Raw genomic sequence first — 24,997 nt, 5'->3', positions numbered from 1 at the left:
GTAGTCGTTTTCGACCTTAAAAAAGCTCCCGGCTGCGATGATAGTGACCAAATATGCTTTGTTTGCAAAAAGCAATGAATATTTCAAAGTGCAAAGAACACGTGTGGATGGGTGGCGTCTGAGAGATAAAGGTCTCAGCCATGTTTGTTTACGTCCGCCCTGTATAGTGTTCGGGTGCTGCTGCACTAGAAAGTTCCCATTTTATTTCCGTCTTTTCTACATTTCAGTCATGGGAATTTAGACATTTAGGAATGGATTCAGGATCCTTCAAGTCCGAATCACGACCCTTGGAGGCATTATTTGATGGCAAATGTGTGTGTGTGTGCTCACAACAAACCACTGCAGGACTCATGTCAAACAATTGTTTATTACTAATCATGGCACAAATTAATGTGACAGACTTGAAGCTTATTTTCTCTCATCTTTAAGAAATACACAAAGTGCTGCTTCACTGACCAAACAGATATTGCTCTAAAGATTACAGTTTCTGTCTGAAAAAAACAAAAACCTCTGCGGGCTCTTCGGCTTTGGTTTCGAGTTTTTACGAAAAACCGGTTGTTAGTAAAATTCCACAAAAGCGTCTCCGGATGACTCAGCAGTGATCGCTAGCTAGTGAAGAGCAAACATCTTTTCCCTACATGATGATCTACAGGACTCGGTGAGGAAATCAGAGCAAATAAAGAGGGAACCAAACAATCATGTGTCACACAGCTCTAAAAAAAAAAACAGACACAGGTTCTTCTCGTCGGTTTGAATGAGGTTCTTCGAATGACTGTACATGTTCACGCCATTATTCTGGGATTTAAAGATTGTCATCGTGGATCTAGTCTTCTGTACAATGTGCATATCTATAGAGCTTTGGTCCAGCTTTGACAAGGTGAGCGAGGCAGCGTCGGCACCTCACCGTTTTTGGTTATCAGAGTTCAGATTCAGGTCTGAGGCTTCTGCTTTGAACAGGTTTGGTCCAGATAATCTGTTGCCTGTAAACAAAGCAACAGAACAAGATGGAGTCCGTTCCCACGCGTGCAGAGGAGAAAAAAAATCAAACATCCAGAAAATGACTGACATAAAACGAGTTTAAAAAAAATTGACGTTTTAAAGAGTCTTCTCGATGTGCGACAACTTCAGGTGGAGCTTGGGTGGAGGTGGGTTGTAAGCCTTTAGACTGCTGTGGAATCAGCAATGGCACACAACAGTGCATTTTTTGTTTTAGTTGCCAAATTTTTATAACAAAAACAGTCTATAAATGAACAAAGTTCTAATGTTAAACAGGTGGTACTGGGATGCAGGTGGGTTGTGAGTTTTCCAAATGGTTTTTGAGGTGTTTGGACGACATATGGAATCGATAATGGCATTTTTTTTTGGCAGTTTCATGATCACAAAAAGTTGTGATGGAGGAGGTGAGTTGTGGAGGGCACTAAAAGACCTGAAGGTTAGGTCAGTTTTGACATCTTCCTTCGCCCCCAACTACCATTTTGTAGCTGGGTCACTTGGACACCAAAAGGTCTTTCATAAATAATTTCTAGGGTGTAGCTTAGTGACCTTCAGAAGCTTCATGGAGTGGGGTGAAGTAGGGACAGCAGCCACAACAGTTCCTTCCTTTGGGAAAAGGTCCAGTCGGCAGTTTTGGTTCTTCAGCTGAATGAGTTCTTTCAATCACTCATGGGGGGCATCGCAACATGTTTATGATGATAAGCCAAACAGGAATCCTCGCCGACTTCACACGAGAAACTAATGTTGCCATGTGGAGTTCCTGGGCCAGAGTGTGGATGCTCCAACTACAATGGAGTTGGAGGCCCTTACTAGACTCCTTAACCACCACAAGCAAAGAAGAAGAAGCTCGACTCCAGGTGTCTGAATTATGTTGGAAGGAGTCAGCCATAACTGCGGGTCGAAACGGACCGTCACCGACATGGGTTCAACTCTTGAATAATAAAGAAAAAAAGAGTGAAGTCTGTTCTACCCAAGATGAACGGGATACGACCAAAAAGTCTGGGACACACTCTCGCGCGTGACGTCGGCTCACATCAAAAGAGATAAACATTATTTCCCAACAGTTCTCATAAAAAGTCCTTTTTTTATCCATTTACAGAGAGAAAGTCTGAAAAACCACCGACGTGACGCGCGGACACGGAAATAAAACAGACACATGACTCAGAATAAATTGCATCAAATTTCACCTTGTGTCAATTTCACTTGACTCGATGTGACATGTGACACTCCTTCTCAGCAGTCACCTCGTTTTTGTTGTTGCTCTCGGGAGGGTTGGCAGGAGGCGGCGGCGAGCGCGGGATTATTGATATTTGATGAGGAATACTGAACGTTCTCTGGGAGGTTGACACGGTGTTGGCTTCTCACTCATAACAACACAAGTCACTTCAGACAAATAAATAAATTAATAAATACAGAAACCTTCAACAGAAATACATGGAGAACAAACAAATAAATAAATAAATAGCCACAACTATTTGGTTTACAGAACTCAGTCAACAAAGTCGTTTTTTTTAATACAACCATCATTGATTATATTTTAAATAGCATCTGTTTGCATCATAAATAACACAAGATGTGATGAACCCTGAGCAACATGTACTACACTTTTCTGCCTTGCAACACAAACAATTACACAAAAATTGGATGTATTTTATCACAGGAATAAATCAGGCCAAATGAAGATTTTCATTTTTTGTCATGTATATTTTGTCTGATTATATTTTGACATTTTTTGTGTGTAATATAATAATAATTTGTAATGACTGCTTTGCAAATTTTCGATGGTATTTTTGTGACTGTCGGTATTAGTATACATCAAATTATATCATTAAGTATGTATGTGATTAAATTAGTTTTTGCATTTTTGTCAAATATACTGAGCATTTTATATTTTTGTGAAGGTCTCATATATTTTCTTAAAAAAAAAAAAAACGGTTTGTAAATGTTTGATTTTGTCATCAGATTCAGATTTCATAACTCATTTTCGGTTACACTTAAAAATTTGTCAAACTCAAGGAGCCAAAATTTCAAACGCAGTACGTTTCTAGTTATTGAACTACTGCTAGTTGTGGAGTTAAAGCTGTGTTTTCACATACATTGTTGTTCTCAAATCCATTTTGTCTTTGGAAGTTTGTTAATTCACTGCATCAATATCTGTTGAATGGTAACCATGGTAACCAAGTATTTACATTTCAGCAGCCAATGATTCAAAGCTTTTGTGGGCCACACGAAAAGACTTGCCGGGTCAGATATGGCCCCGTGGCCATGAGTTTTTTGACCAACTGTTTTGCGATGTCTCTACTTTTGTCATGTGATGGAGCCTCTCTTCCTTGGATAACACATCAAGGAAGTGGAGAGACAGTTGCTGACTGCTAGCACCTATCACCAGATGATAATAGGAATAAAAATGGCTGCCGTGCAAGCAGAAATCTTCACATGGCCGTAAACAGAGAGTGCAACTTGTAGCCTTCCTTTCGTGTTACCAAATTGTTGACTACAAACAGAGAAATGTATGACATGTTGCTCTCCTCCTACACAGTGCAGTTACAGGGTAAAGTGACTTAAAAAAGTTGAGTTTGTCGACCACAACGCAGCTCTTTTTAAAAAAAAAAACAAAAAACGTGCGTGTGGACGAGGTCAGATTATAAAGAAGAACGAAAACACATCAGGGAAATGCCTCTCCAGTTTTGTACATTAGGATTAAAGGGCTGTTTGTCATCACGTGTTTCTTGTAAAACCGATGTTTGTTAGCCACGTCACCAACTTGGGAGCAGAGAAATCAGCAGAAATGTACAAAGCTTTTTATTTAAATCTACGACGGCGTTTTTAGTTTGACATGATTTTTTTTTTTTTTTGTTAAAGTTGATTAAAATACGTTAGAAAAATGTGTCAAAAATGAAACTCTTCCCGAATCCTTGAGCGGACGTGTATGTGTTCTTTGGCTATCAGGCTTTGGCAACAGAACGAGAGGAAAACAAAGCTGCAGTCACAGACTCTGACCACCACCATCATCATCATCTTCATCACTGGTCGTACAAAGTCACACCGTGGCGGGAAAACCAAACACAACAATATAACATAGTTGTTTCACAGCTTCTTTTTTTTTGTCTAGAGGTGATTTATTCTTCCGAGTGGCTTAAATTCAAACAGCGTTTCTTCACTTTAAATATATTTACAAACAAGGATGAAATGAAAGCGAGAGACTCACGCGTAGATTTGCTCGTACAAATGTAAAAATTTTGAGCACATTTACATTACAAAATTATTCTGCGACGCAACAGACTTTGGTAGATAGTGTTTCCATTTGGTTTCATCGTGACTAAATCCCTCCGCCGGAATTTGGATGAATCTGCTCGTTGAAGAATGTAAAACTCAATTTTAAAGTCTTTTGTACATAATTCTCTGATATTACTCTCTTTTTTTTCCTTTTTTTTTTGGTTTCATCGAGGTCATTTACAGAATCACACTGACAACACAGGCGTCCGGCTGACGCGGCGGCAGTTCCTCCTCGGGGTGGGGTAGTGGGGGGGCGGGTTTATTTGGGGATCTCATCCAGCGGGTCGGTGAGAGGGTCCATGGGGGCGCTGCCGCCCATGTCGGGCTGTTTCAAGCGCTTGATGGTGTTTTTCAAGGCTTGCCTCTTGTTGCAGAACCAGACCCGCACCACCTCCCTGTCATAGTTGAGTTTCTCCGCTATCTCCGTCATTTCCTGTCCGGACGGATGCGTGTTCTTCTCAAAGTGGCTGTTGAGGATCTCGAGCGCCTGCGGGGTGAACGAGGTCCTCCGCTTGCGCTTTTTGGAAGGCTCGCTGCCGATAAACTCAGTCAGGTTCTGCATGCCGGACCGGTGGCGGGCTTCCGCCTCGGCCATCCAGCGCTCCAGAACGGGCTTAATCTTCTGGGCGCTTTTAGGGGTGATGTCCAACTTCTCAAACCTGGCAGGATATAAAAGGCCAGGGTTCAGTTTGCCAGTCAGACTGCTACCTACAGAGTTCTCTTGGGCTTCCTGTGGTAGGAAAAAGTGGCTTCTCAGGATGGTGTGTCTGGGGAGAATTGAGAAAAAAGAATCTTACTTCGGTGTCCCTGCCAGAACAACGATCAGCTGCCTGACTCTAGTCTCCTCACCCAGAATGCCACGGGGTCTGAGACTCGTCCACACTACTACCGTCCCCCTCCCCCACTTTACATCCGGAAAGTCCCGAACCGAGTACAAAACAATGGCGTTCACCACCCAGCAGCAGGACATTATGGCCGCATGCAGCGGTCAGTACCCATCAAACTCTCAACGGAGGTCAAATACTGAAATAAAAATAATCTTGATTTTTCTGTTGTTTTATTTCAGTAGTTGACCTTGTTGTCAAAGCCATAATGATAATCATTTTTCTGTGGTACAACACCGGTGTGAAATTGAAGGGAAAAATAAAAATGAATTGACAAAAGTTTACATTAACTTTGAGAATACATTCAGTCATACATATAGTACCGACAAAAAAAACAACAAATAAATGACAGGACAAAGGAAAATATGTAGATAAATAATACAGCCAAAATATCATGGTCAGGCATATTGAAAAACTGTGATAAAATATATTTACTCTGATTTAAAATATAAAATAAACTTGAATTCATTAATTTAAAAAGGAAAATGATGAAAAGCAAAATATAAGACAAAGTAAAATTTGAAAAACATAAAACTTTTTTACAACTAGGAAAATATATGAGAAAAAACAAAAACAAACACAGGAAGATAATAATAAAATAATAACAAAAAAGGACAAAAAACAGAAACGTTTATACCTGTAAATAACAGAAATAAAATATAGAATGTCCTGACATGACAAATTGATTTTCGTTATTTGAAAAGAATCTAAAACTAGAATAATTTCAATTTAAAAAAATGTTTAAAAGTAAAAAAGTAAAGTAAAGGTAAAATAAAAGAAAATGTATTTTTTTAAAACTTCCCTCACAGCCTCCAGTGAAAGAAATCCAAACGGTGTAAATTCAAACCCAGTTTGTCCTCTCAGTGCTGTGACCTCCACCCGTATTTCAAGTGTGGTGGCGGAAGCAATAGAGACTGTTGCAGGTTCTACGGAGAAATATCTCTCCTGATTTCATCAGCTGTGACAAACCCACCTCTCAGACCGAACCTCATCAAATAAGCCGCATCATAGTAGTGTGGACGAGCCATTTTTTCACTTCACATTCTCTTCCGTCCCGAACTGGCAATCGCAGAGCAAGGAGAGCTTATTTATAACTCACTAGCAGAACCCTCCCCTTCCCCCCAAAACCGAATATCTCTCAAATATTCCATTCCCCGTCTGCAGTTAAAGAACAGCAGCACTAATGCATGCAGTTAAATACGGCCCCATCTTTTATTCACCAGCTTGAATTATTCAGCAAAATGTACATTTAATACATTTTTCAAACTTTGCTTTTCTAACAAACCGGACATTTGATCGGAGAGAAAGAACATGGGCATGCTAGCGCTTGTTAGCGCTAATTCTTTTTCATCAGACTCAACGTCGCCATCTGGTGCTCGTGGTGGACGCCGAGTGTATTGAGGTGTAAACAATGATGTAGGCGGGTGCAGATCAATTTCAAGATGGTTCTCTAAAAAAACACTGCTCTGGTTCTTCAGCAGTCCAGACTGCAGAGTCCCACACAGGAGCGCGGAATAAGACGTGCACAATAGGAGGTTAAAAGGGTCATGGGATGCTCTGGTGAGCTGTGGAGACAAACACGAGCGTGACACGGTCAGAAGCTTTTAGTGCAGCGCCACGGCGGCCCAGACAGGTGTGATGGAAGGACAGCGGCGAGCTGGACTCCCGAGCGAGACGTTCTGCCGCCTCATTGGTCCGTCCACGCCTGTCGACAGGTATCGAGGAGTTGGGGAGGAAATATGTAGTTTCATGAGCGCTGAAACATTAAAGGGGACGAGAGAACAGGAGGCCCTGAACGCACCACCTGCGCCGCTGCTCTTAGAGGAACCTAACTCGAACCTGAGAGGAAGTTCACAACGCCACAGTGTAGCTTACCGTCAACATGCAAGCTGTTTTAAAAGCAGAAAATACGAGCAAAAAGAAAAATGCTCTGTCACTGACCATGAATAAGACCTGGTGTGTCGAAGTGTGGCCCTTGGACTGTATTTAAATGGCCCTCATGAGCATGAATATGAAGTGGTCACGGAGGAATATTCCATATTTGAAAGTTCTGATTTAGGATTCAAATTTCTCTTTTTTTCCATTTTTTCTTTGGCCTTTGACCTTTTTGACCTGTGTTTTTTGTTATCCCACTACATAATTAAAGAAAATTGACAACCTATTGTGTAAAACATCATATTTAATTGTTTTGTAAATGATTTTTATGTACATAAGATGAGGGGAAACCTAAATAATATACAAAGAAGTCGATATTTTTGGCTGATTTTTGCCATGATGTGACAGAATCACACAGAGTTTTTCTCCTTCTGTAAGTTTTCCCATGTTTTACCGTCCTTCTTTCTTGAATTTAGTGTCCCCCTTGCATCACTAGCTTTGGCTGCTATTGGCCCCGGGGCCCTCAGACCTTCAGTGTTGATGTCAGAGCTGAATCCAGCTGCAGTTGTGTATGTAAATGCGAGCTACTTTGCTGGAGCTAATGAAGCGTCTGCAGCGGCTGAGCTATGAGAGGAGACAAGATGGAGGCATCTGTCAGCGCGTGTTGAGCGTCCGGCTTCAGCGCCGCCGCCCCTGAGCTACAGCGACATCCTCAAACTTGCCGTCTGCCGTGATGCTAACTTAACTCAAGCACGTGAAGTTGGGCTGCTCCTTAAAACATCAGCGTGTCATGTCGGATGTCGGGGGTGGCGAGGGCGGCGACCGGCAGCCGCAGAGTGTTTACTTTTGACGCTAATGGATTTTAATGTATGTTATAAATATTTCAATTATGCAGGGTGTGAATTTTTCATGTGAGATTTTAAGACTTGGGAACATTAGTCGACCGGGCCGCATAAGAACCAGCCCCCCCCTCCTCCCCTCCACAGAACTGCTTCACATTTTATCGGCTGTTTGATGTTGATGGGATGAAATTTTTAAAAGTGCATGGTTGAATTGTGTCACATAAACTGTGGAGCGAGTCATCAGTGACGCAGGCCAGCATTAAAATTAATACTACATCTAGCAGAAGTATAAACTGTCTCTGAGAATATAACGCTAATTTCATAACCTTAAAATATACATCAGGGTGCACAATATTTGTAAAAACTATAATAAACATAATGTTTGGGTTTGGACAAAACAGGAAGTCCAGGAAGTCCAAGTGTTATATTGTCACAAAATAAAAATCAGCTTACATCGCAAGAAGACTTTATGGATAACAATCGACTATTATATTTGAATTCATTAATTTATAAATGTAAAAATAAAAATGAATGAAAAAATGTTTTTTATGAAATCATTTTTTATTAAACATATATAAAAATGATTACTTAAAGCATGTAAATTATATGAAAATGTGATAATTTAAACAGTATATAACATTATAGTTAGATGAAAATGACATCATTTAATTAACTACTTATTAAAAGCAAAAATAATTTAACTAATATTTAATATAGCTGAAACACCATAATGTATTTATGAATGAATTAACATCTTATAAATCAAACTAAAGATGACTGTGAAACATACATGATCTCCTCACATGTATTGATACATGATTAACCAAAAAAAAAGAACTGTATGTAAGTAAACATATTTACTGAATGTATTTTAGTCAAAGAAGGAGAACTAAAATACACTCAATTTAAAAGTAATAATTGAATACTGATAATAACTAATAATCTCTGTTTAATCCACAAGCAGCAGCATCCTCACTTACATTAATATTTCTAAATAAATATGGTATTACAACAGAGTTGTTTTTGGGGGGGAATATCACAAAATTCTTTCAAGAAATACTGTTAATTCATCATACTGTATTTGAAAATTACATATAATTTTTACATTATTCAACAGAAAAAACTGTAAAATAATGAAGTAATAATATGTATATTTTCATTCACATTTATACTGAGATAGAAACAAAATAATGCTTGTAAGTTAAAATATAACTTGACATGTATTCTCAAATGAACACAAGGGGATTCAAATAAATAAATTGTTACTGTCTATCTACTGTCCACGTATGCAGTACGTACTATATAGATGGAGAGAGGGAGCGAGCAAAAGGAAGTGGCTGCTGGATCAAAGAGCGTCTTCTCAGTGGAGCAGATGAGGCTGGTGCTGTTTGCTGCTCGAGGCCTGCGGGGACCTGCGGCAGCGGAGCCCGTGTTTAAACTGGCCTGATTATCTCATGAATATATGATGCGGCGTTTACGACTAAACGCTGCTCACGTTAAACGTGCCAATCTCATTACCGGATCATGAGCGTCAAGCTCTTCGGTGCTCATCCGAAACGAAAAGGCCTTAGTAATAATTAAATGCTTTAAGTGCTGGCTGTAATCCTGCTGCATGTATTTTGCATAAGTAACGCCTCGCTGTCATGTCGGCAGGCGGCAGGACAGCGCGCAGACATGCTTCGTTTGTAATAGTCAATTATGTATTTTAATGTCTCAATAATGTGCCAGGATGAAAAATAGATGACGAGCACCAGAGGAGGAGTGGAGGCCGCTCTGACAGAACTGGGACACGCCTGCCGAGGAAGGAGGGAAGTCGGGCTCCTCTTACCTGCAGATGGCGGACTGGCTGTAGGCCGGACCCTCGGCCGCGCTGAGCGCCTGGCCCACCTGAGTCTGGGTCAGTCCCAGCGACAAGCGGCGGATCTTGAACGCTTTGGCGAACTCACGGATCTCCTCCAGGTTGACTCCGTCCACCTCGCTGGGAGCCGTTTGTGGGTCTGAATCGAAAGAGTGGAGGCACAGTTGGTCAAACACAAATGCTGCAGACAACAATGAGTCTTCATTTTTTCACTCAGAGCATTGACTTTGTGTAGTAATATTAGTCAAACATATAGGTCCAATGTTGAAGCTAGACTCATTTGATCTATTGTAGTTACTTAAATCTGGCTCAGTTGAGACTATCTGCTCCTGTTTTTTAATTTAAGCACAATATATTCTATATTCAAGATAAAAAAAAAGGTGGAATTAGAACCAACACTGTCCTGTTTCCATGTACAGAGATGCAAGGTTAAGTCGTGGAGGCAGCCAGGGAAAAGAGGCCCAGACTTCCCTCTCCTCAGAGACTCTTCTGAGATATTCCCGGGTCAACTGAGACACCATTTCCCCAGTGGGTACCAGGACTGACTTTGGTCCTCCCCCTACTTGGACACCTGACTAGGGGGGGAGTCAGGTCATACCCTGGTAAAAGGTCTTAGCCACCTATAGTTCTACACTGAGTTTCTCCTGGCGACTGAACTCCTCGTCCTACTGTATCTCAAACTCAAACTCAAACAGTAGTCCGGCTTTCCAACAGATACTGAGTAGTGCGGCACGGCCACGACTTAAATGAGAGCCACCGTGTCTTCAGGAAAATGGTCTCTTTCTAAAGATGAAATCTTACGTGATCAAACATGGCAACACAGACACACGTGTAACACTTGTCATGAATGGTTTTTGGCATGTTTTTCACAGAAAAATCCAGAAACATCATTAAGACCGAAGCCCGTTGCTCACAGAACTACAGTCGTGCATTCTGGCCGGACAAGTGAAGAGATGGTCCGCGTGAGGACGGCAGCAGACTGGAGAGAAGTCTACTAATCATGATTAAAAACTTTTTTTTTTTAATTGTTTTTATTGGCATCAATTCAAAAGATGTCAAAATGAATGGGGTCGTTTCAAAAAATCCTTGTAGTAGTGATCAATATAAAACACGTGGGTGGTAACAGACGACCAACCAGTCACACACAGGGTCGATTTAGAATCATCAATTGACTTCAGTGTGTTTTGTGGGAGGAAACCGGAGTGCACTTCCAGGACCCGCACTAACACGGGGGGAACAGATAAACTCAAAGAGGAATCGACCTTATGACCTTCTTACTCTGAGGCTGTAGCACAAAAGCACTACAGTAAACACGTGGGCATTAAGGATTCTGACATAATATATATATATATCATCTATTATGAATGATATGAAAATAAAAGATATAATCCATTGAATCAAATAGACTGTTAGAATGTTTGCTCCTGCATGACCACTATATTCTACATGCGGGTCTAAGCGCGCTCTTCCTCCTGGAGGACAGCAACGTTACGGCGGGATCACAGTTCACCTATTCTTCATAATCATGAAAAGCTCGGGGGAAAACAGTGTGAATCCAACATATGTAGGTGACGGTGTTTGGATTTGTTTGTGAAAGAAAGAAGATTTTGTTTGACCGTGGCTGAACAACAACAAAATGCACAAACAAACGCTGATTGTTGCAAAGCGTTTACAGAACTCTTAGTACAAAGAAACACCGGGAGTGAAACTCTGCATTTGAGCAAATGAAAAAAGAAACATCAGTGAATCATTTTGAAGAATTCCGCCGCTAATAAAAAGTGATTTCACGTTGTACATCAATGTCAGGTGCCCCGGCATCCTGCTTACCAAAGCAAAGTTTGTGCCTCTGAATTATTCATCTTGGTCATTATCGATGAATTATTAAAGGAATCCTTCAAGCGTATTTAAGCAAAAATCTATGGGCTGCCATCTCCTCGTGCATCATGAGTGACGTGTAGCGTATGCGGCGTGCTCCCGACGTGTGAACACTCGGAAGATGAGAGAGTCGAAAGTCAGGAGCGGCTAAATGGGAGGGATGAGCACTCACGGCTTCAGCTCCCATCATCTCCACATTGATGAGCATCTCTGCAGCAGTCCCCGCGGACCCGCGCACACGAATGCTTCTCCCTGGCTCCAGACGGCCCGCTGATCCATTTGTGTTTCTAGAGCCGCCGAGATCGCTTAAGATTTTTACACTTTTAATGAATGCTGCCTCATAAACATCCACAAACACATCAATAAGAGCACAGGTCACTGTTGGATTACGGGTGAACCCGAGCCTCGTGTGCCTGTTTAGACCCTCAAACTCAAAACACACGTGGACTTCTGAGCCACCATCAGTTTTTCTGGTTCTGAAGTTTTTGATGGACCGAAAATTGATGAGCTTCATACTGTTCGCTGAAAATTCTCCCTTCTATGCAGCTGAGCTAGCTCACTGCAAACTGTGGAACGGATTTCTAGAACGCGTCTCAGTGAGATGCGCAGGAATGAGACTCCAGAAGTCCAGTCCACAGTTTGCAGCCATTTAGAATGCGAGCATTTAGCGGCACCGGGAGCTAAAACCTGTCGTGCAGACGTGTCTGCAGTGTGGTGCCACTTCACTCAAGCGGTGTGTGGCTTACGATAATTGTAGGCCAGTCAGAACCCAATGCAGGAGCGTGTGAGGCTACTCTGCATGTTAACAAACAGTGCAGCTGGACGCTATCTTGGAGGTTTTTTCTTCTTAAATGTGGCATCGTGTTTTGAAGTCAGTGGAATATATGTCGTTGGACATTAGTCCAACATCACTTCTATGTATTTCAAATAAAGGCAGGTAAATCTGTTCTTCTATGTTCATCTATTTATACTACATGAGGGAGTTAATTTTGGACCATCAAATGCAGTTAATTTATCTTGCACCTACGTCTGTCTTTGATTTAATAAATATTAACTGTCGCTTTCATTTAAAAAACATTTTCATTTAAACCCTTCTTGTTTTTCTGACTTCCTATTTGGCTCTTATACTGACCTCAAGTTGGCTTTTCTAATAAACAATGAACAATAATGAAGAAAATAATACAGCAAACAGAGGTCTGGTATCGGTTTGGAATGATATCGGTATCAGCAGACGACCAACTTCAGGTATCAGGGCGGGATTGGAAGTGTAAAATGAGGCTCAGTGCATCCCTATATTGAATATGCCTATGAGAATTCTTAATAAAATATATGGTAAGATGCTGCTTCCTGTTTCTTCCTGGTTATCTAAAGCAGGGGCCCTCTAACTAGTCCTTATTGGGCCTGGGCCCTTAACCCTTCTGCTGTCTGAACACTGCAGTCAGTTGACTGTCTGGTTCTGGCTTGGTCTGGTTTGAGCTGTCGCCTCACTGGTTAAACTGTGAGTGCTTGATCGGTCGGAACAAAAACATGCATCCCCTCGGCCCTTTGAGGACCTGTTTATGGACCCTCTTCTAAATGATCCATCAAATGAAAGATTTGTGGATTCAATGTAAATTGTAAACTGGACTTTATAAAGCCACAATTTAAAAGGAACTTATAGGATTTATTTCCTTTTAAAGCTTTGACCAACGCTTCAGAAGAATGAAATACATAACAGATCTCAGCCTCTGTAACTGCTATGATTTTAGTTCAAAAGACACAGGTAGCCATTTCAAGATTTCCACACACTCTTAATGAGATCAGTGCTAAACTAAAAAACGCAGTACTTATTTCATCGTCCAATACGATTCCATTTCTAAATAACAGAAAATAGTTTTGTTTTTGTCTTCAGTTTTTTCCTCTCTTTTTTCTGTGCCTGATTTTCTTCCATCATTGCTTCAGACAATTATATTATACGTCGGAAGTTTAATAACACTATTTCAAACGGAAAAGCTAATTTTAATAATACTTCTTTTCCCTCAAAATAGTTTAAGTAAAATTCAAGGCGTTTTTTCCTTCTGTCCTACTGTCTTTCAGCTTGACGGCCCCTCACAATAGTCACATACACAATGTTCTAAAGCAGTGATTCTTAACCATAAGACCAGGGCCCATGGTTGGGCTGTGAGCGCCTCCTAGAGGGTCAGTAATAGTTTACTTGTTTTACGCATTTGGGCCGTGAGACACTTTTAATACATGAGCCACGTATGGTGGCAGTAGTGTGTCTTTGAATTGACTTGACAGCTGCAAATCTGTGATAGTTCGCAACTATGGAGAAGTTCCTCAAAAGAAAAAAATGTCAAAGAAAGTAAAAACTGTTCATGAAAGCACCTGTAGAAGCAGTTTTGAAAAAGGTTAAGAAGCCTAGATCTAATGCAAGTTTTAAAAACGCATCTCTATATAGTATGAATATCTCTTAAACCACAGAAACAGTATTGAAATAAACCTGTAAACATCAGGTCAATGTTGAAGACCGTCAACACCCATTTGAGGACATGAAATAATTACAGTAACATCTGCTGTTGATATTCACACCCTCAGACAGTCGCGTAGAAATTATTGCCCAGAGATGTAAGAATGTTGATCGGTGACATTCTTTTCTCCGATTGACAATTCAGCATCTGATAATACGGAATGGCGCTTGCAGAGACTCTCGGCTTTTTAATCTGCTTTCTGTGTTTGTGTCCAGCCGGTGACATTTCATCATCGCTCTCCGGCGGACGACTGACTCTGTCAGGAGTGTTTTCCCTCTTCGTGTATTTCCTCTGTAAGTGACACTGAGAGGAAGTGATGCGTTACGTACTCAGCATAAAGCATTAATTCTATTTGCGGAGAAAAAAAATGGAGCCCTCATGATTCGGTGCAGTTCTCCGAGCGCTCCATAAGACGTTTCCCAGGCGGACGGTTGTACATAAACACCATGTTTACCATCAGCTGATCAATAGCGACTGGGCTGGATTATTAAATTCGTCTGCTTTGTAGCTGCTTTGGAAATACGTTTACATGGCGTTTCGGTGAATTGACTATGACAAATGAAATTTATTTGAGAGTTTTTAAAGGCTGGAGCTGCATGTTGACAGGCTGTGACCCGGTGATTTATACGGCTCCTCCAAAGGCTCGTGCACGGAATTTATGTTTATTATCCGCAGCAGACGCCACTTTGAATCGTCTAATAAAGCAAAGATATGACAGTCTGGGTAGAATAAAACAATTGTAGGAGGCCTATCACTCAGACGCTGTCCACACCGGGAGGAACATCGGTGCTGGAGACTGTCATGTTGATGGTAAACCACTTTTTCGCCTAAATTGCTCGAAATATTTACAATATCGATGCCAAGTCCAGGAAGAGAATTTCACTGGGTACTTACTGGAATGCTTTCATCCCAGTTGCTATGTCAATAAGACATGTTCTCACAAGATGGGATTATCAGAAAAAAATGGCTCGTATGTATCAAAATATCACATTCTTAACCACTATAACCACTTATTTATTATTATCTTGAATTACACAAATTTTAGCAAACCAAAATCCTAGTGTTTCATTTTAGATTTTTCTGTTGATTCAAAGAAAAGCTAAAAGACAAAGACAAAAAACAGCTCAGAATGAAGCGCAAATTGTATTTGTTTATAAACAACAACAGATTATCACATTTATAATTGTAAAACACAAATAATGGCACATTGTTTATTGTTACTCACCATGATTAAAGCAAAAGTGCAAAAACAGCTAACAGTGCTAATGAATTAATTCTACACTCTAAATTGACATTGAGTCAAGTGCATTTTTAAAAAGCGCAATTCAAAAATTATTTACAAAATATGTTTCTTTTAATAGCAAATATTTTATTTTTATTTAATTCACTGTATATTATTTATTTTTTAGCTTTTCCCAGCGTGAAGTACAGTTTTATTTTTTCAATATTTAAAGTAATATGAAGGAAATTCAGAAATATAACAACACACTGAAGTAAACATGTGCTTGGCACAGTTTTCAAGTAAAGAGTCAGTTACAAAAAGAAAAAAAAAACGAAATATGTGAGTGGGTTTGGCCAATATTGTCATGTTTCTGTCTGGCTGCTGTGTGTATAAGTCGCAGACTTACTGCTGACCAGCTGCCCCACGCTGAGAGCCGAGGACGAGGAGGAGGTGGAGGACGAGGAGGAGGCCTGGTGGAGAGGACTCTGTCTGTGTGGCATGTGGAGCAGGTTTGGCTGAGCTGACGTTGGACCCGTCTGACCCTGCTGAGCAGTAGGCAGCTGGACACACACAGAAGCACAGAGATGACACGTCGATAACGTGCGGCCCAGAAGAGCATCCAGCATTCCTGCTGCACTTGAGCTAAACGATCACAGTGTTGTCGTGCTGATGGTTGTTGTGATCCACTTGGCCACTTAACAGATTAATGAGGGAAGATGAATACGTGTTAATAAAGGAGGCGCAGGGCAGCAGAGCAACTGCATGACAGTGTATATATGGTAATAACATTAGTTATATGTGGGTCACAAGGCAGCGGTGCATTTGAATGTGTCACGATGGGCGACACTGACTTGAGCACCTCAAAGAATCTGCATTTGATGTGAGGTTTTGGTATATTGGGATTTACTCGCTGTTTGTTTCCTCACACTAACAGTATGGCTGCAGCTCAAAAACTTGGTTTGTTTTGGTTCATAAAGAAATTAAAAAAATTATGACGTGGATGATGGAGTATGAAGACAGACATTGGCTTCTCATGATAACTACTGACAGACACAGAGACAGAGAGTCTGTGAAAGAGAGTTTGTGTTGAAGACGTCTGCTGGAAATGTTGTCTCTCAGCGGACAAGAGAGCACCTCAGAATGGGTTTTCTGGGTGGAGGGAAATTGGGCCTTCTTTAGTATGTCTGCTGCCCCTACGATCCAACATGGAGGAGCCGAAGGAAACGGATTGGAAAGCTACTGATGCTGGAGCGTCCACCACTGCTCAAGCTTTGGCTATAGAGCTTGCAGAGCTTAAAATCGAGCGCTGTACGAATGCAACTCAAGAATTATTTCAACACTTAGTGACAAATGTCAAACACGGCAACGAAGAGTTCATAGGGAGTGGAACACAATGATCAGTAAAATCCAGACTCCAGGAGGAAGTAGTTTGAGGTCGCAACTCTCAGAGTTGTATAATCGCTTCCCTGCGGAGGAAACTCAGGTGGATGAGTAGGAAAACAGCTCATGACAATTACAGCCCTCTGTCTCCCCTCCCCAGACGGATGAGCCGACTAATCAGTGGATTGTAAATAAAAGTGTGGACACAGCAGTCTGCAGATCAAACATTACCCTTCGACACACACACACACACTCCGCACTGTCGGCACAGAACAATGTATTTTCATGTTTTATGCACATTTGATTTGCGTTTACACGATCAAGATAGCGCGTCTTTGCTTCAAAAGCGAACGCGGCGCCGCGGCTGGCTCCTCTCCAGCTGTTAATTATTTTCCCCCGTGGCATGTGTTTGTTTGGATGGCGGAGGGTGTCACCAGCGTCGGGCGCTCTGTCAGGACTGCTGACAGGCTCGGAGAATTATCTGGCTTCACTGGAAATATTCCAGACTGTAGACTCTGACAACCGTAAATTACGGCAGGGAACAATGTGTGCTCTCGGAGACGCCACCATAAACATTATTTGCAAACGTGATAATTCATTCGAGAGGACGATCTGGAGGAATCGGGGAACCGTCAGAAGGTGTCCATCTGCGGAGAATTCATCCGTTCAGAGGTGTCTGGAACTTTGCCATTATAACTACAGAATTGTGGTGGACGCTGTGATGGAGGTTTTGAAAGATGATAATGAATGTAACCGCGTATTAACCATGGCGAGGCTGCAACAGGAACTGACACCAGAACCCAGGCATCTTCTCCTGGTTTCTTCTCCCAGATCTCTTAACAGCTGGACCTTTAAAGGTGGCACCTATGTCACCACTTCAACTGGCTCCTTTTGATTTGAAGTAGCAGCAGTGGAACCACTACAGGTGCATGGCTCACATACTGGTGGTGGGAAGCTCCGTTTGTTGTGAATGATTGAGCATGTTTACATGACGGCACAGAAGACCAAATTATTGTGCTGGTCCAGCTAAGTTCGGAGTGTAAACGGCTTAGTCCGACTACTGGAGAGACATTGGAATTTCTCTTAGTCGGACTACAGGACCTGGATAATGGTTAATAGCTGGACTAAGATATTGATATGAATATTATTTAATCTTATTCAGAAACTTGCAAGTTTGATCCAGATGTCTGCTGAAGGAAGAGCTGATTCTTAAGTGAAACTAGTTCATCGATTGCTGTGTAACGCCTCCTGTCAGTTTTCTGTTAGGACTGACAGCAGAACCGCAGGGCCTGAAGAGCAGCCGGCGCCACCCATCGTCATAGAGGTGCATTACTCAGTTATCCGATTGATAATATCAATATCAATCTGTGCAAGTTTACCGGGAGAACATGACGCAAACAGACTCTGCGGATAAATCGAGCTGGACTCTCTTTGCTGGAGCTACTTCATCTGGGAGGACCTCAGAGTGGAGCTACAGTTCCACCTTACCATGAGGTGTTTCTGCCAACAGGTTTCAGGCAAGCACATGTCAACATGCCAGTATTTGGGGATCATGGCGATGACATTCGGAAGCGGCTGCAGTATCATGTGGTTTTGGGCTAGACCAAGGTTTGGTGCACAGAGAGGGGAGAGTTTTGGACGAAGAATGTGGCAGATACAAAAAATATATAGATGGGGCAACATGAAGAAGACAGGTGTGACTACAGACTGGTTAAGGTGTAAGACCTGCTGTGGCAGTCCCTGATGAATCACAAGAACACATCGTGGGTGCATAAAAGCAGTTCTCCCTAACCTACGGTCTGTTTAGCTTGAAATAATGGGAAGGTTTCTTTCTCCCAAACGGGCAGGTCAACTCTTACTGGCTGGAAATTCAAGTCTGAATTACAGCTCAGTCTCTTAATGCCAATGCAATTGCAATTGTGAATTTCCATCCATCTAGAGTGGACAGCATGTTAAAACACGATTGGGGGTCTGATCCCAACTCGAACTTCCAGAGTAAAACAAGTCTCTGAAGAAATCAAGCTAAACAACAAAGGCAATCAAACCCTGCTCCTCCAATGTGTCCGGCCGTCTGGCTACAAAGCACACTCTGCTCTCCTGAACCCTCAGAAAGGACGGCTGTTGCTGGATTGGTGAAGTTGAAGAGTGTCTTTGATTGTCGATCAAAGGAAAATTTGGGAGGACAAAAGTCTTAAGTGTGATGTTTTGAAGTGTGGTGATGAAAAGTGCTTTTTGGGAGTATTTCCTCAGCAGGGGCAAACGCTTTTGGACAAACACTTGATGAAGAGTGTTTTGCTCACAACTGGCACAAAAAAATCAAACATAAATAAAATAAATAAACGCTTGATGATTCTTTTATGGAGACAAGCGCTCGACCGTATTCTTCTGTGTTTGAATCTGGATGGTTTGAGCTCATTTTGGGAGCAGACCTGTCTCTTTTCATGTGTGCGTTACCTGCTGTCCGGGCTTGATTGGCGACAGCGTGATTCCCTGGGTGTTGATGACAGGCAGGATCTGATTGCCGATCACCGTGGCGATGATCTGGCCTTGAGCGTTGGTCAGAAGCTGAGGTGTAATTGGCTGTACCTGTAGCGCCGGGTTACCACCCCCTGATTGGTTGGAGGGCCCTGCAGAGTTGGGCATCAGTGGGATTGTTCCAATTATCTACAAAGGGGGTGGAAAGAAGATGGAATCAGCTGGGCGGTTGGAAAACCAAAAAAAAAAAAGAAAACAGAGAGGAAGATGCAGCCGGGAGGGTAAATGCTCCAGGAGCTATCAGTCTTAATGATCTGAGCCTCTCTGTCCGAATGACCTGGCAGTCGGGGCAGCAGGAACAAGATCAGAGAACTACTTAGAACCAGTTGAAACATTTACCGCCGATAGTTTTGAGAAGGTCACTGCAAGAAAAATGTATCACATTATAGTTTCAAGGAATTCGGCTTGTGACTAATGAAGGAAACAATAAACGAAACTAACCTTTTGTTATAGTTTTTTTTTTTTTTTTTGAGACACTGACTTTGTGTTAGATTGTAAGTGAATTGGATGCTAATAAAACTGTACACCTCCCTGTGGTGAACTGCTGAATAAAACCACTGAAAGAGATAAAAATGACAACATGCTGGGGTGTAATCAGTATTATCTCAAGTTTGTTTCCTATGATAAGATCATTTGTAAGTACATTACAACAGTACTCTCGCTTGACATGTGACATATACCCGATATGATGCTTTGGTTTTCTTCTTTGATCACCCATGCTATGCAACCCCCACAGATTGTAAAAGCCGAGAAACATAGGTTGAAAATAAAATAAAAAATATAATATCATGCCTTTAGAATTTGAAAGATTGAGTTCACTCAGTTTCCCTCATGTACTTTGGATATAAATTAAAGTGAACCTCATTGTTCAACACATTAAAAAATATATATAGTTTTTATAGTTTTAAAATTTCTAAATTGCAATATAAAAATATATATACTTGCCATATTTGGAACATTTACATTGAAAATAATTCATATTATAACACAGCTGAGGTCTTTAAAGGGATAATGCAACAGTTACAAAAATGTCAATGAAAACCATTGCTTCACTTCCAGCTCACTTTGATTTAAACACCAGCCAATACATCGCAACCACCCTGTGTGATGTTATAGAAATCTCAGAACCTGATCAAAGAAAAAGGATGGACACAAAATTCTTTTTTTAACTTAAAAATATTTGGTGACAAAGATATGAAAATAAACGACCAATAAACCGACCCATCAAACATGCTATTTTAGTGTGTATTTTAAGCAGCATTTTGCAGTGATCACCATTGATGTGCTGTTCCAGGCGGAAGCCAGTGAAGCTCCAGCAGACTGCTGCGAGCGCACTGCAAAGGTCAGCGCCCAATACCTGTGTGTGTGATGGTGCACACCACTGACTGTATTATCCATCAGCAGGCCAGGACCAGGATGAGAGTGTGTCTCCGAGTGTGCTGAAGTGTGTGTTGTGCGCTTAAGTGTCTTTGTTTGTCTCTGCTGAGACGCGCCGAGAGTGCTGGGAGACCCTGATTTCACCCGCTCACACACATGCAGCAGGAAGTGGACAGAAAGAAGCGGAGAAGAAACAATACGAAGCCGAGGAGCAGGAGCTTCAAATTCAACTCTCAGGGTCCCAGGGGTACTTAAAGGCTCCCCGCGCACCCTCCGTCGGCCCCGCTCTCTTCTCCTCACTGGCTGTAATCAGGAAAGGCAGATCAAAGGGGGCGGCAGAGTGTCACTGTGGCGTTTTAGCTCTCAGAGCTGCCAGAGTGTGACCACGAGTGCAGCTTTAGGGGGGACTTAGCGCCTCTTCACCATGATGAAGGTTAATGTCATCTGGGGCGGCTCCTGAGTCGCCACCCCCCGCTGACTCTGGTCCTCCACAGAGCCTCATTACACCAGAGAGAACTCAACATGGATGAAGCGCCCGTCAACTGCAAATTCTCTTACTTGGCCTCCAAATGTATCTTTGAACTGTTTACATTACGCTCCACCATCCAAGGCTTTAATACAAACAACACGGTGGATGTGGAACACGAGTGTCCATTTTAAAAGAGACTGTTTCCACCACAAACCAATGTGAAGTTGCAACAGTGAATTAGATTTTTGGACCAGAAGAGAATGTGGGGAGCTGGAGGTTTTGTTTTATGGCGGCTGAGCATCTTAAATTGCAGTTTGAAAAGATGTCAAGAATGTTGAACATCCTATGGTAGCACCAAGTTACTGACTACTTGAATGCTGTCAATCTACTTTTACCATCTTTTTTCGGACTAATATAAATCTGTGTCTTTTTTAAAAATGATTTTAATCAGCATTCTTTTGTCGAGTTACTGGAAATGTTGCGGAAAGCCGCCCATTTATATCCACATTGTGATTATTTTACTCTGTATTATTGCTCTACATTTATTCATCAATGCAAGAGAGTTCCAGATAAAACACACACACACAGGGCACGTGAAGAACAGCATGCACTGCAGTGTAGAAACACAAACAGGTGGTAGGAACACGATCAAGTGCTTCGCTATGTTGAATCTTTTTTTGTATACAACGTGTCAATGTTGTGCGCTTGTCCCGAGTTAAACTTTGGAAAAATCCATCTTGGTCCAAAAAAATAAAAGACAGACAAAAAAACAGTAGGTTACAACAACAAAAACTATATGCAATGAAAATACATGTATGGAGTGCAAGGACCTTCAGGCCATAATGGCTAAGTCACCAATTCCACTCCCAGTCCAGGAACTCAACTTTTGCTGTGAGGCAGTGCTGAATGTGCTCTTTTAGAGATGGTGACGCTCGCCCAGGTAAATTCGCTGAACTTTACCGGAGCTGGTCATGTGACTGACAGCGCAACACTGCAATGGATTCAATAGATCTCTACAGGACTCTCTGCAAAATCAAATGGTCCAATACATCACCAACAAAATCAAACGACTTCCAAGAGTCCATTAGCAACCAACACTATTGAAACAGGTCCATCTGCTGGACGAAACCCCAATACATCAGCCGGTAACAAATTAAGTACAGTCGAAGTAAGTCGCACCCATTGCTGAGCAGCCACTTAACTTTTCAAAATCCTGCTTTGTCCATGGCTGGACAGCGGATGAGAGAGAAAAGAAGGGGAGCGAGCGACTCCATCCGTGATAAGAACACAAGTACAGTGCATTAAATAAATAAGTGGCCATACATAGCAGGCATCAACATACTAGCGCAGCATTACTTGGCTCCCTTGTGCCTGTCAGCGCCGCGGCGGATATTTAAGCGCCCCTCCCTCTCCTCCCTTGTCTCTTTGACATAATAGGGAAGGATCAGGGACAGAAAGGTGGGCCGGCAATCTGTAATTCATGCCTGCCACGGCTCATTTGCTTACGTTGCCTCGCATTAGGGAAGAGATAATTTATCTCTCTCTTGGCGCCGGCTCCGTAAATTCCCTGTAATGTTCTGCTGCCACTTAGCATATTTTATTGCCCTGCCTGACGTCTGAGTCTCCAGAGTCCTAGTGATCCTGCTTTGCATGCCACCATGGCGGGGAACTTGTTCCGCTCAATTATTCATCATCATCGGACTAAGTGGTTGTTCTATAAGCATAATAGAAGAGCAGGAGTGTGACAGCTCCGCTCTGGTCCTCGTCTCCACCGAGCTATGACTCTCTCTGTGAAGAGATGCACCGTGTCAGGAGCTTTTTCTTTAGGTGCCAAGTCATTATGATCTAAGCGAGCCGTCTAGGTTTCTACTGTGAGACTACACAAGTGTGGATATTTTTAGGCGGTACTACAAGTTTTCATGCATTCATACTGCAATTAATGTAGGTATTAGATGTATGACGAGTCACAACGCTGCGCCCAGGTGGAGTCATGGTCATGAGTGATGGAAGTTGAAAGTTGAGCGCAGAGCCAAAAGGCTAAGCTCAACCTTCGACCCGATCCTCACCTATGGTCATGAGCTTTGGGTCATGATGGAAAGAACAAGATCTCGGATACAAGCAGCTGAAATGAGTTTTCTCTGAGGGGTAGTGGGTGTCTCCCTTAGAGATAGGGTGAGGAGCTCTGTCACTTGGGAGAGACTCGGAGAAGAGCCGCTGCTTCTCCCCGTTAAAAGGAGCCAGTTGAGGTGGTCCGGGCATTTCATGAGGATGCCCCCAGGATGCCTCCCTTTAGAGGTGTTTCAGGAACGGCCAGCTGGGAGGAGACTGAGGGGTCGACCAGGACCAGGTGGAGGGATTATATCTCTTCACTGGCCTGGGAGGGTCTCGGGAACCCCATAGTCATATGAATATTGTTTGGCACGTCCTTCTGAAGAAGACCTAGTAACAGATACACGGGCAAAGATGGATGGATGGATGGGAAGTTGAAAATCATCTGGGAGAGACTCAGAGTAGAGCAGCCGATCCTCTCTATCAACAGCCAGTTGAGTTGCCTTGGGCCTGATGCCAGGATGATGAATAAAAATAATAACATCAAGACTTATTTTATTTGTCCATATAGTTATCCTCCAATTTGTATTTTATCTGTTTATCTAGACTGAAGTTTAAGTTCTCTAATGTTTTCTCTTTGTGCAGTTGTCTCTTCAGGTGAATTTGTTGTTGGTCAAGTACAAGTCATGTTTTAAAAAAGTCCCTCTTTTTCTCCACTAAGTGTAAAACGTGCGTGTGCACTGCAGTCTCTGTGTTCTCTCTCCTGCAGAACTCATTAAGATTACGCTGCTCTTGTTTCCACCGAGAAGTCATCTCATCTCTCCAGCCGGGGCAAATCCGTGTCTTTAGCCACGGCAGCCAGACAATACCTCTGTCCTATTTCTCTGCGCCATTCTTCATGTGGCCACTGGAGTCAAAGAAGAAAAAAACTTTGAGAAATGATGTTTATTATTAAATACAGACCAGAATACCGACTGGTTCATTAGTCTTGGTGGTGAGGGACAGACTGAATGGACGATGATGTTTGCTGATGATATAGCAATTAACTAGTAAAGGGGCAATGGGGAGGAAGGTTGGAAGGTGAAGGTATGAGCTGAGGAAGGTCAATAAAAACTGAGTTTTTTTAGTTATCCAGAGTTATGGACAAAGATCGTAGGAGGTGACGAAGAGAGTGCAGGCGGGGTGGAATGGTTGGAGAAAACTGTGGTGTCAGAGTAGCTGAACGTCAGTAGTGAGAGCTGCCATGATATAACGTTTGAGACTGGAGATGCAGACACCACGAAGAAGGAGAAGAGGAGGAGGTTCATGGGGGTGGTGAACAAGAAGAGGGTCACTCATTGGATAAACATTAAATTAAAATGTGGAAGAAGACAGTGATCAAATAGATGTAGAAGTGAGGAGATGTGGTGTCCATCTCTTCTGCCAAATCTCCTTCTAATATCATCAAAGTAATAACTCTGCAGTACCTCAACACATCAGCACACAGGTCGCACCTATTTTGTGGGTCTTGTTTTCAGGTCAACTTGAAGCGTCTTTACCTGTTGGCCTGCATTAGCAGCGCTCGGGGGTCTTGAGCCCACAACCAGGGGCTAATGGCGCTGGAAAAGTGTTGTGGGGGCTGAGTGAGGCTGTTGTTGCCTGACTGAAGTGGGATTTCTCCACACCATCAAAGAGGAATGCCGCTCACTTCTACTCCTCAAATAACAGCGACGGTAAAAGCGAGATTTAATACTGAATATGAAGTGTTTTCAGAAAAATCCATACCTTAACAACATTCTGGCTTTTATCCACCGTTTTAATTACCGCGGCCGACAAGGCGAAGATAAAAGAATCTCATTGATTCTCCTTGGAG

General features: G+C 42.2%; 1 protein-coding gene across 3 annotated transcripts in view; it reads right to left on the bottom strand.

The window, feature by feature from the left end:
- Positions 1 to 358: 358 nt before the first annotated feature.
- Positions 359 to 24,997, bottom strand: part of pou6f2 (POU class 6 homeobox 2) — a 105,757-nt gene continuing 81,118 nt past the window's right edge. For all 3 annotated transcript variants that reach the window (XM_053858473.1, XM_053858474.1, XM_053858475.1), the window contains 4 exons: positions 19,170 to 19,379; positions 15,742 to 15,895; positions 9,699 to 9,867; positions 359 to 5,036 (listed from right to left, as the gene is read on the bottom strand). In XM_053858473.1, coding sequence (XP_053714448.1) covers positions 4,529 to 5,036; positions 9,699 to 9,867; positions 15,742 to 15,895; positions 19,170 to 19,379 — 1,041 coding nt within the window. In that variant the 3' untranslated portion in view covers positions 359 to 4,528. The remainder of the gene's footprint in view (positions 5,037 to 9,698; positions 9,868 to 15,741; positions 15,896 to 19,169; positions 19,380 to 24,997) is intronic.

The sequence above is a fragment of the Synchiropus splendidus genome, chromosome 3 (assembly GCF_027744825.2).
Source record: "Synchiropus splendidus isolate RoL2022-P1 chromosome 3, RoL_Sspl_1.0, whole genome shotgun sequence".
NCBI classification, from domain to species: Eukaryota; Metazoa; Chordata; class Actinopteri; order Syngnathiformes; family Callionymidae; genus Synchiropus; species Synchiropus splendidus.
This window is presented reverse-complemented; position numbering and strand designations above follow the sequence as displayed.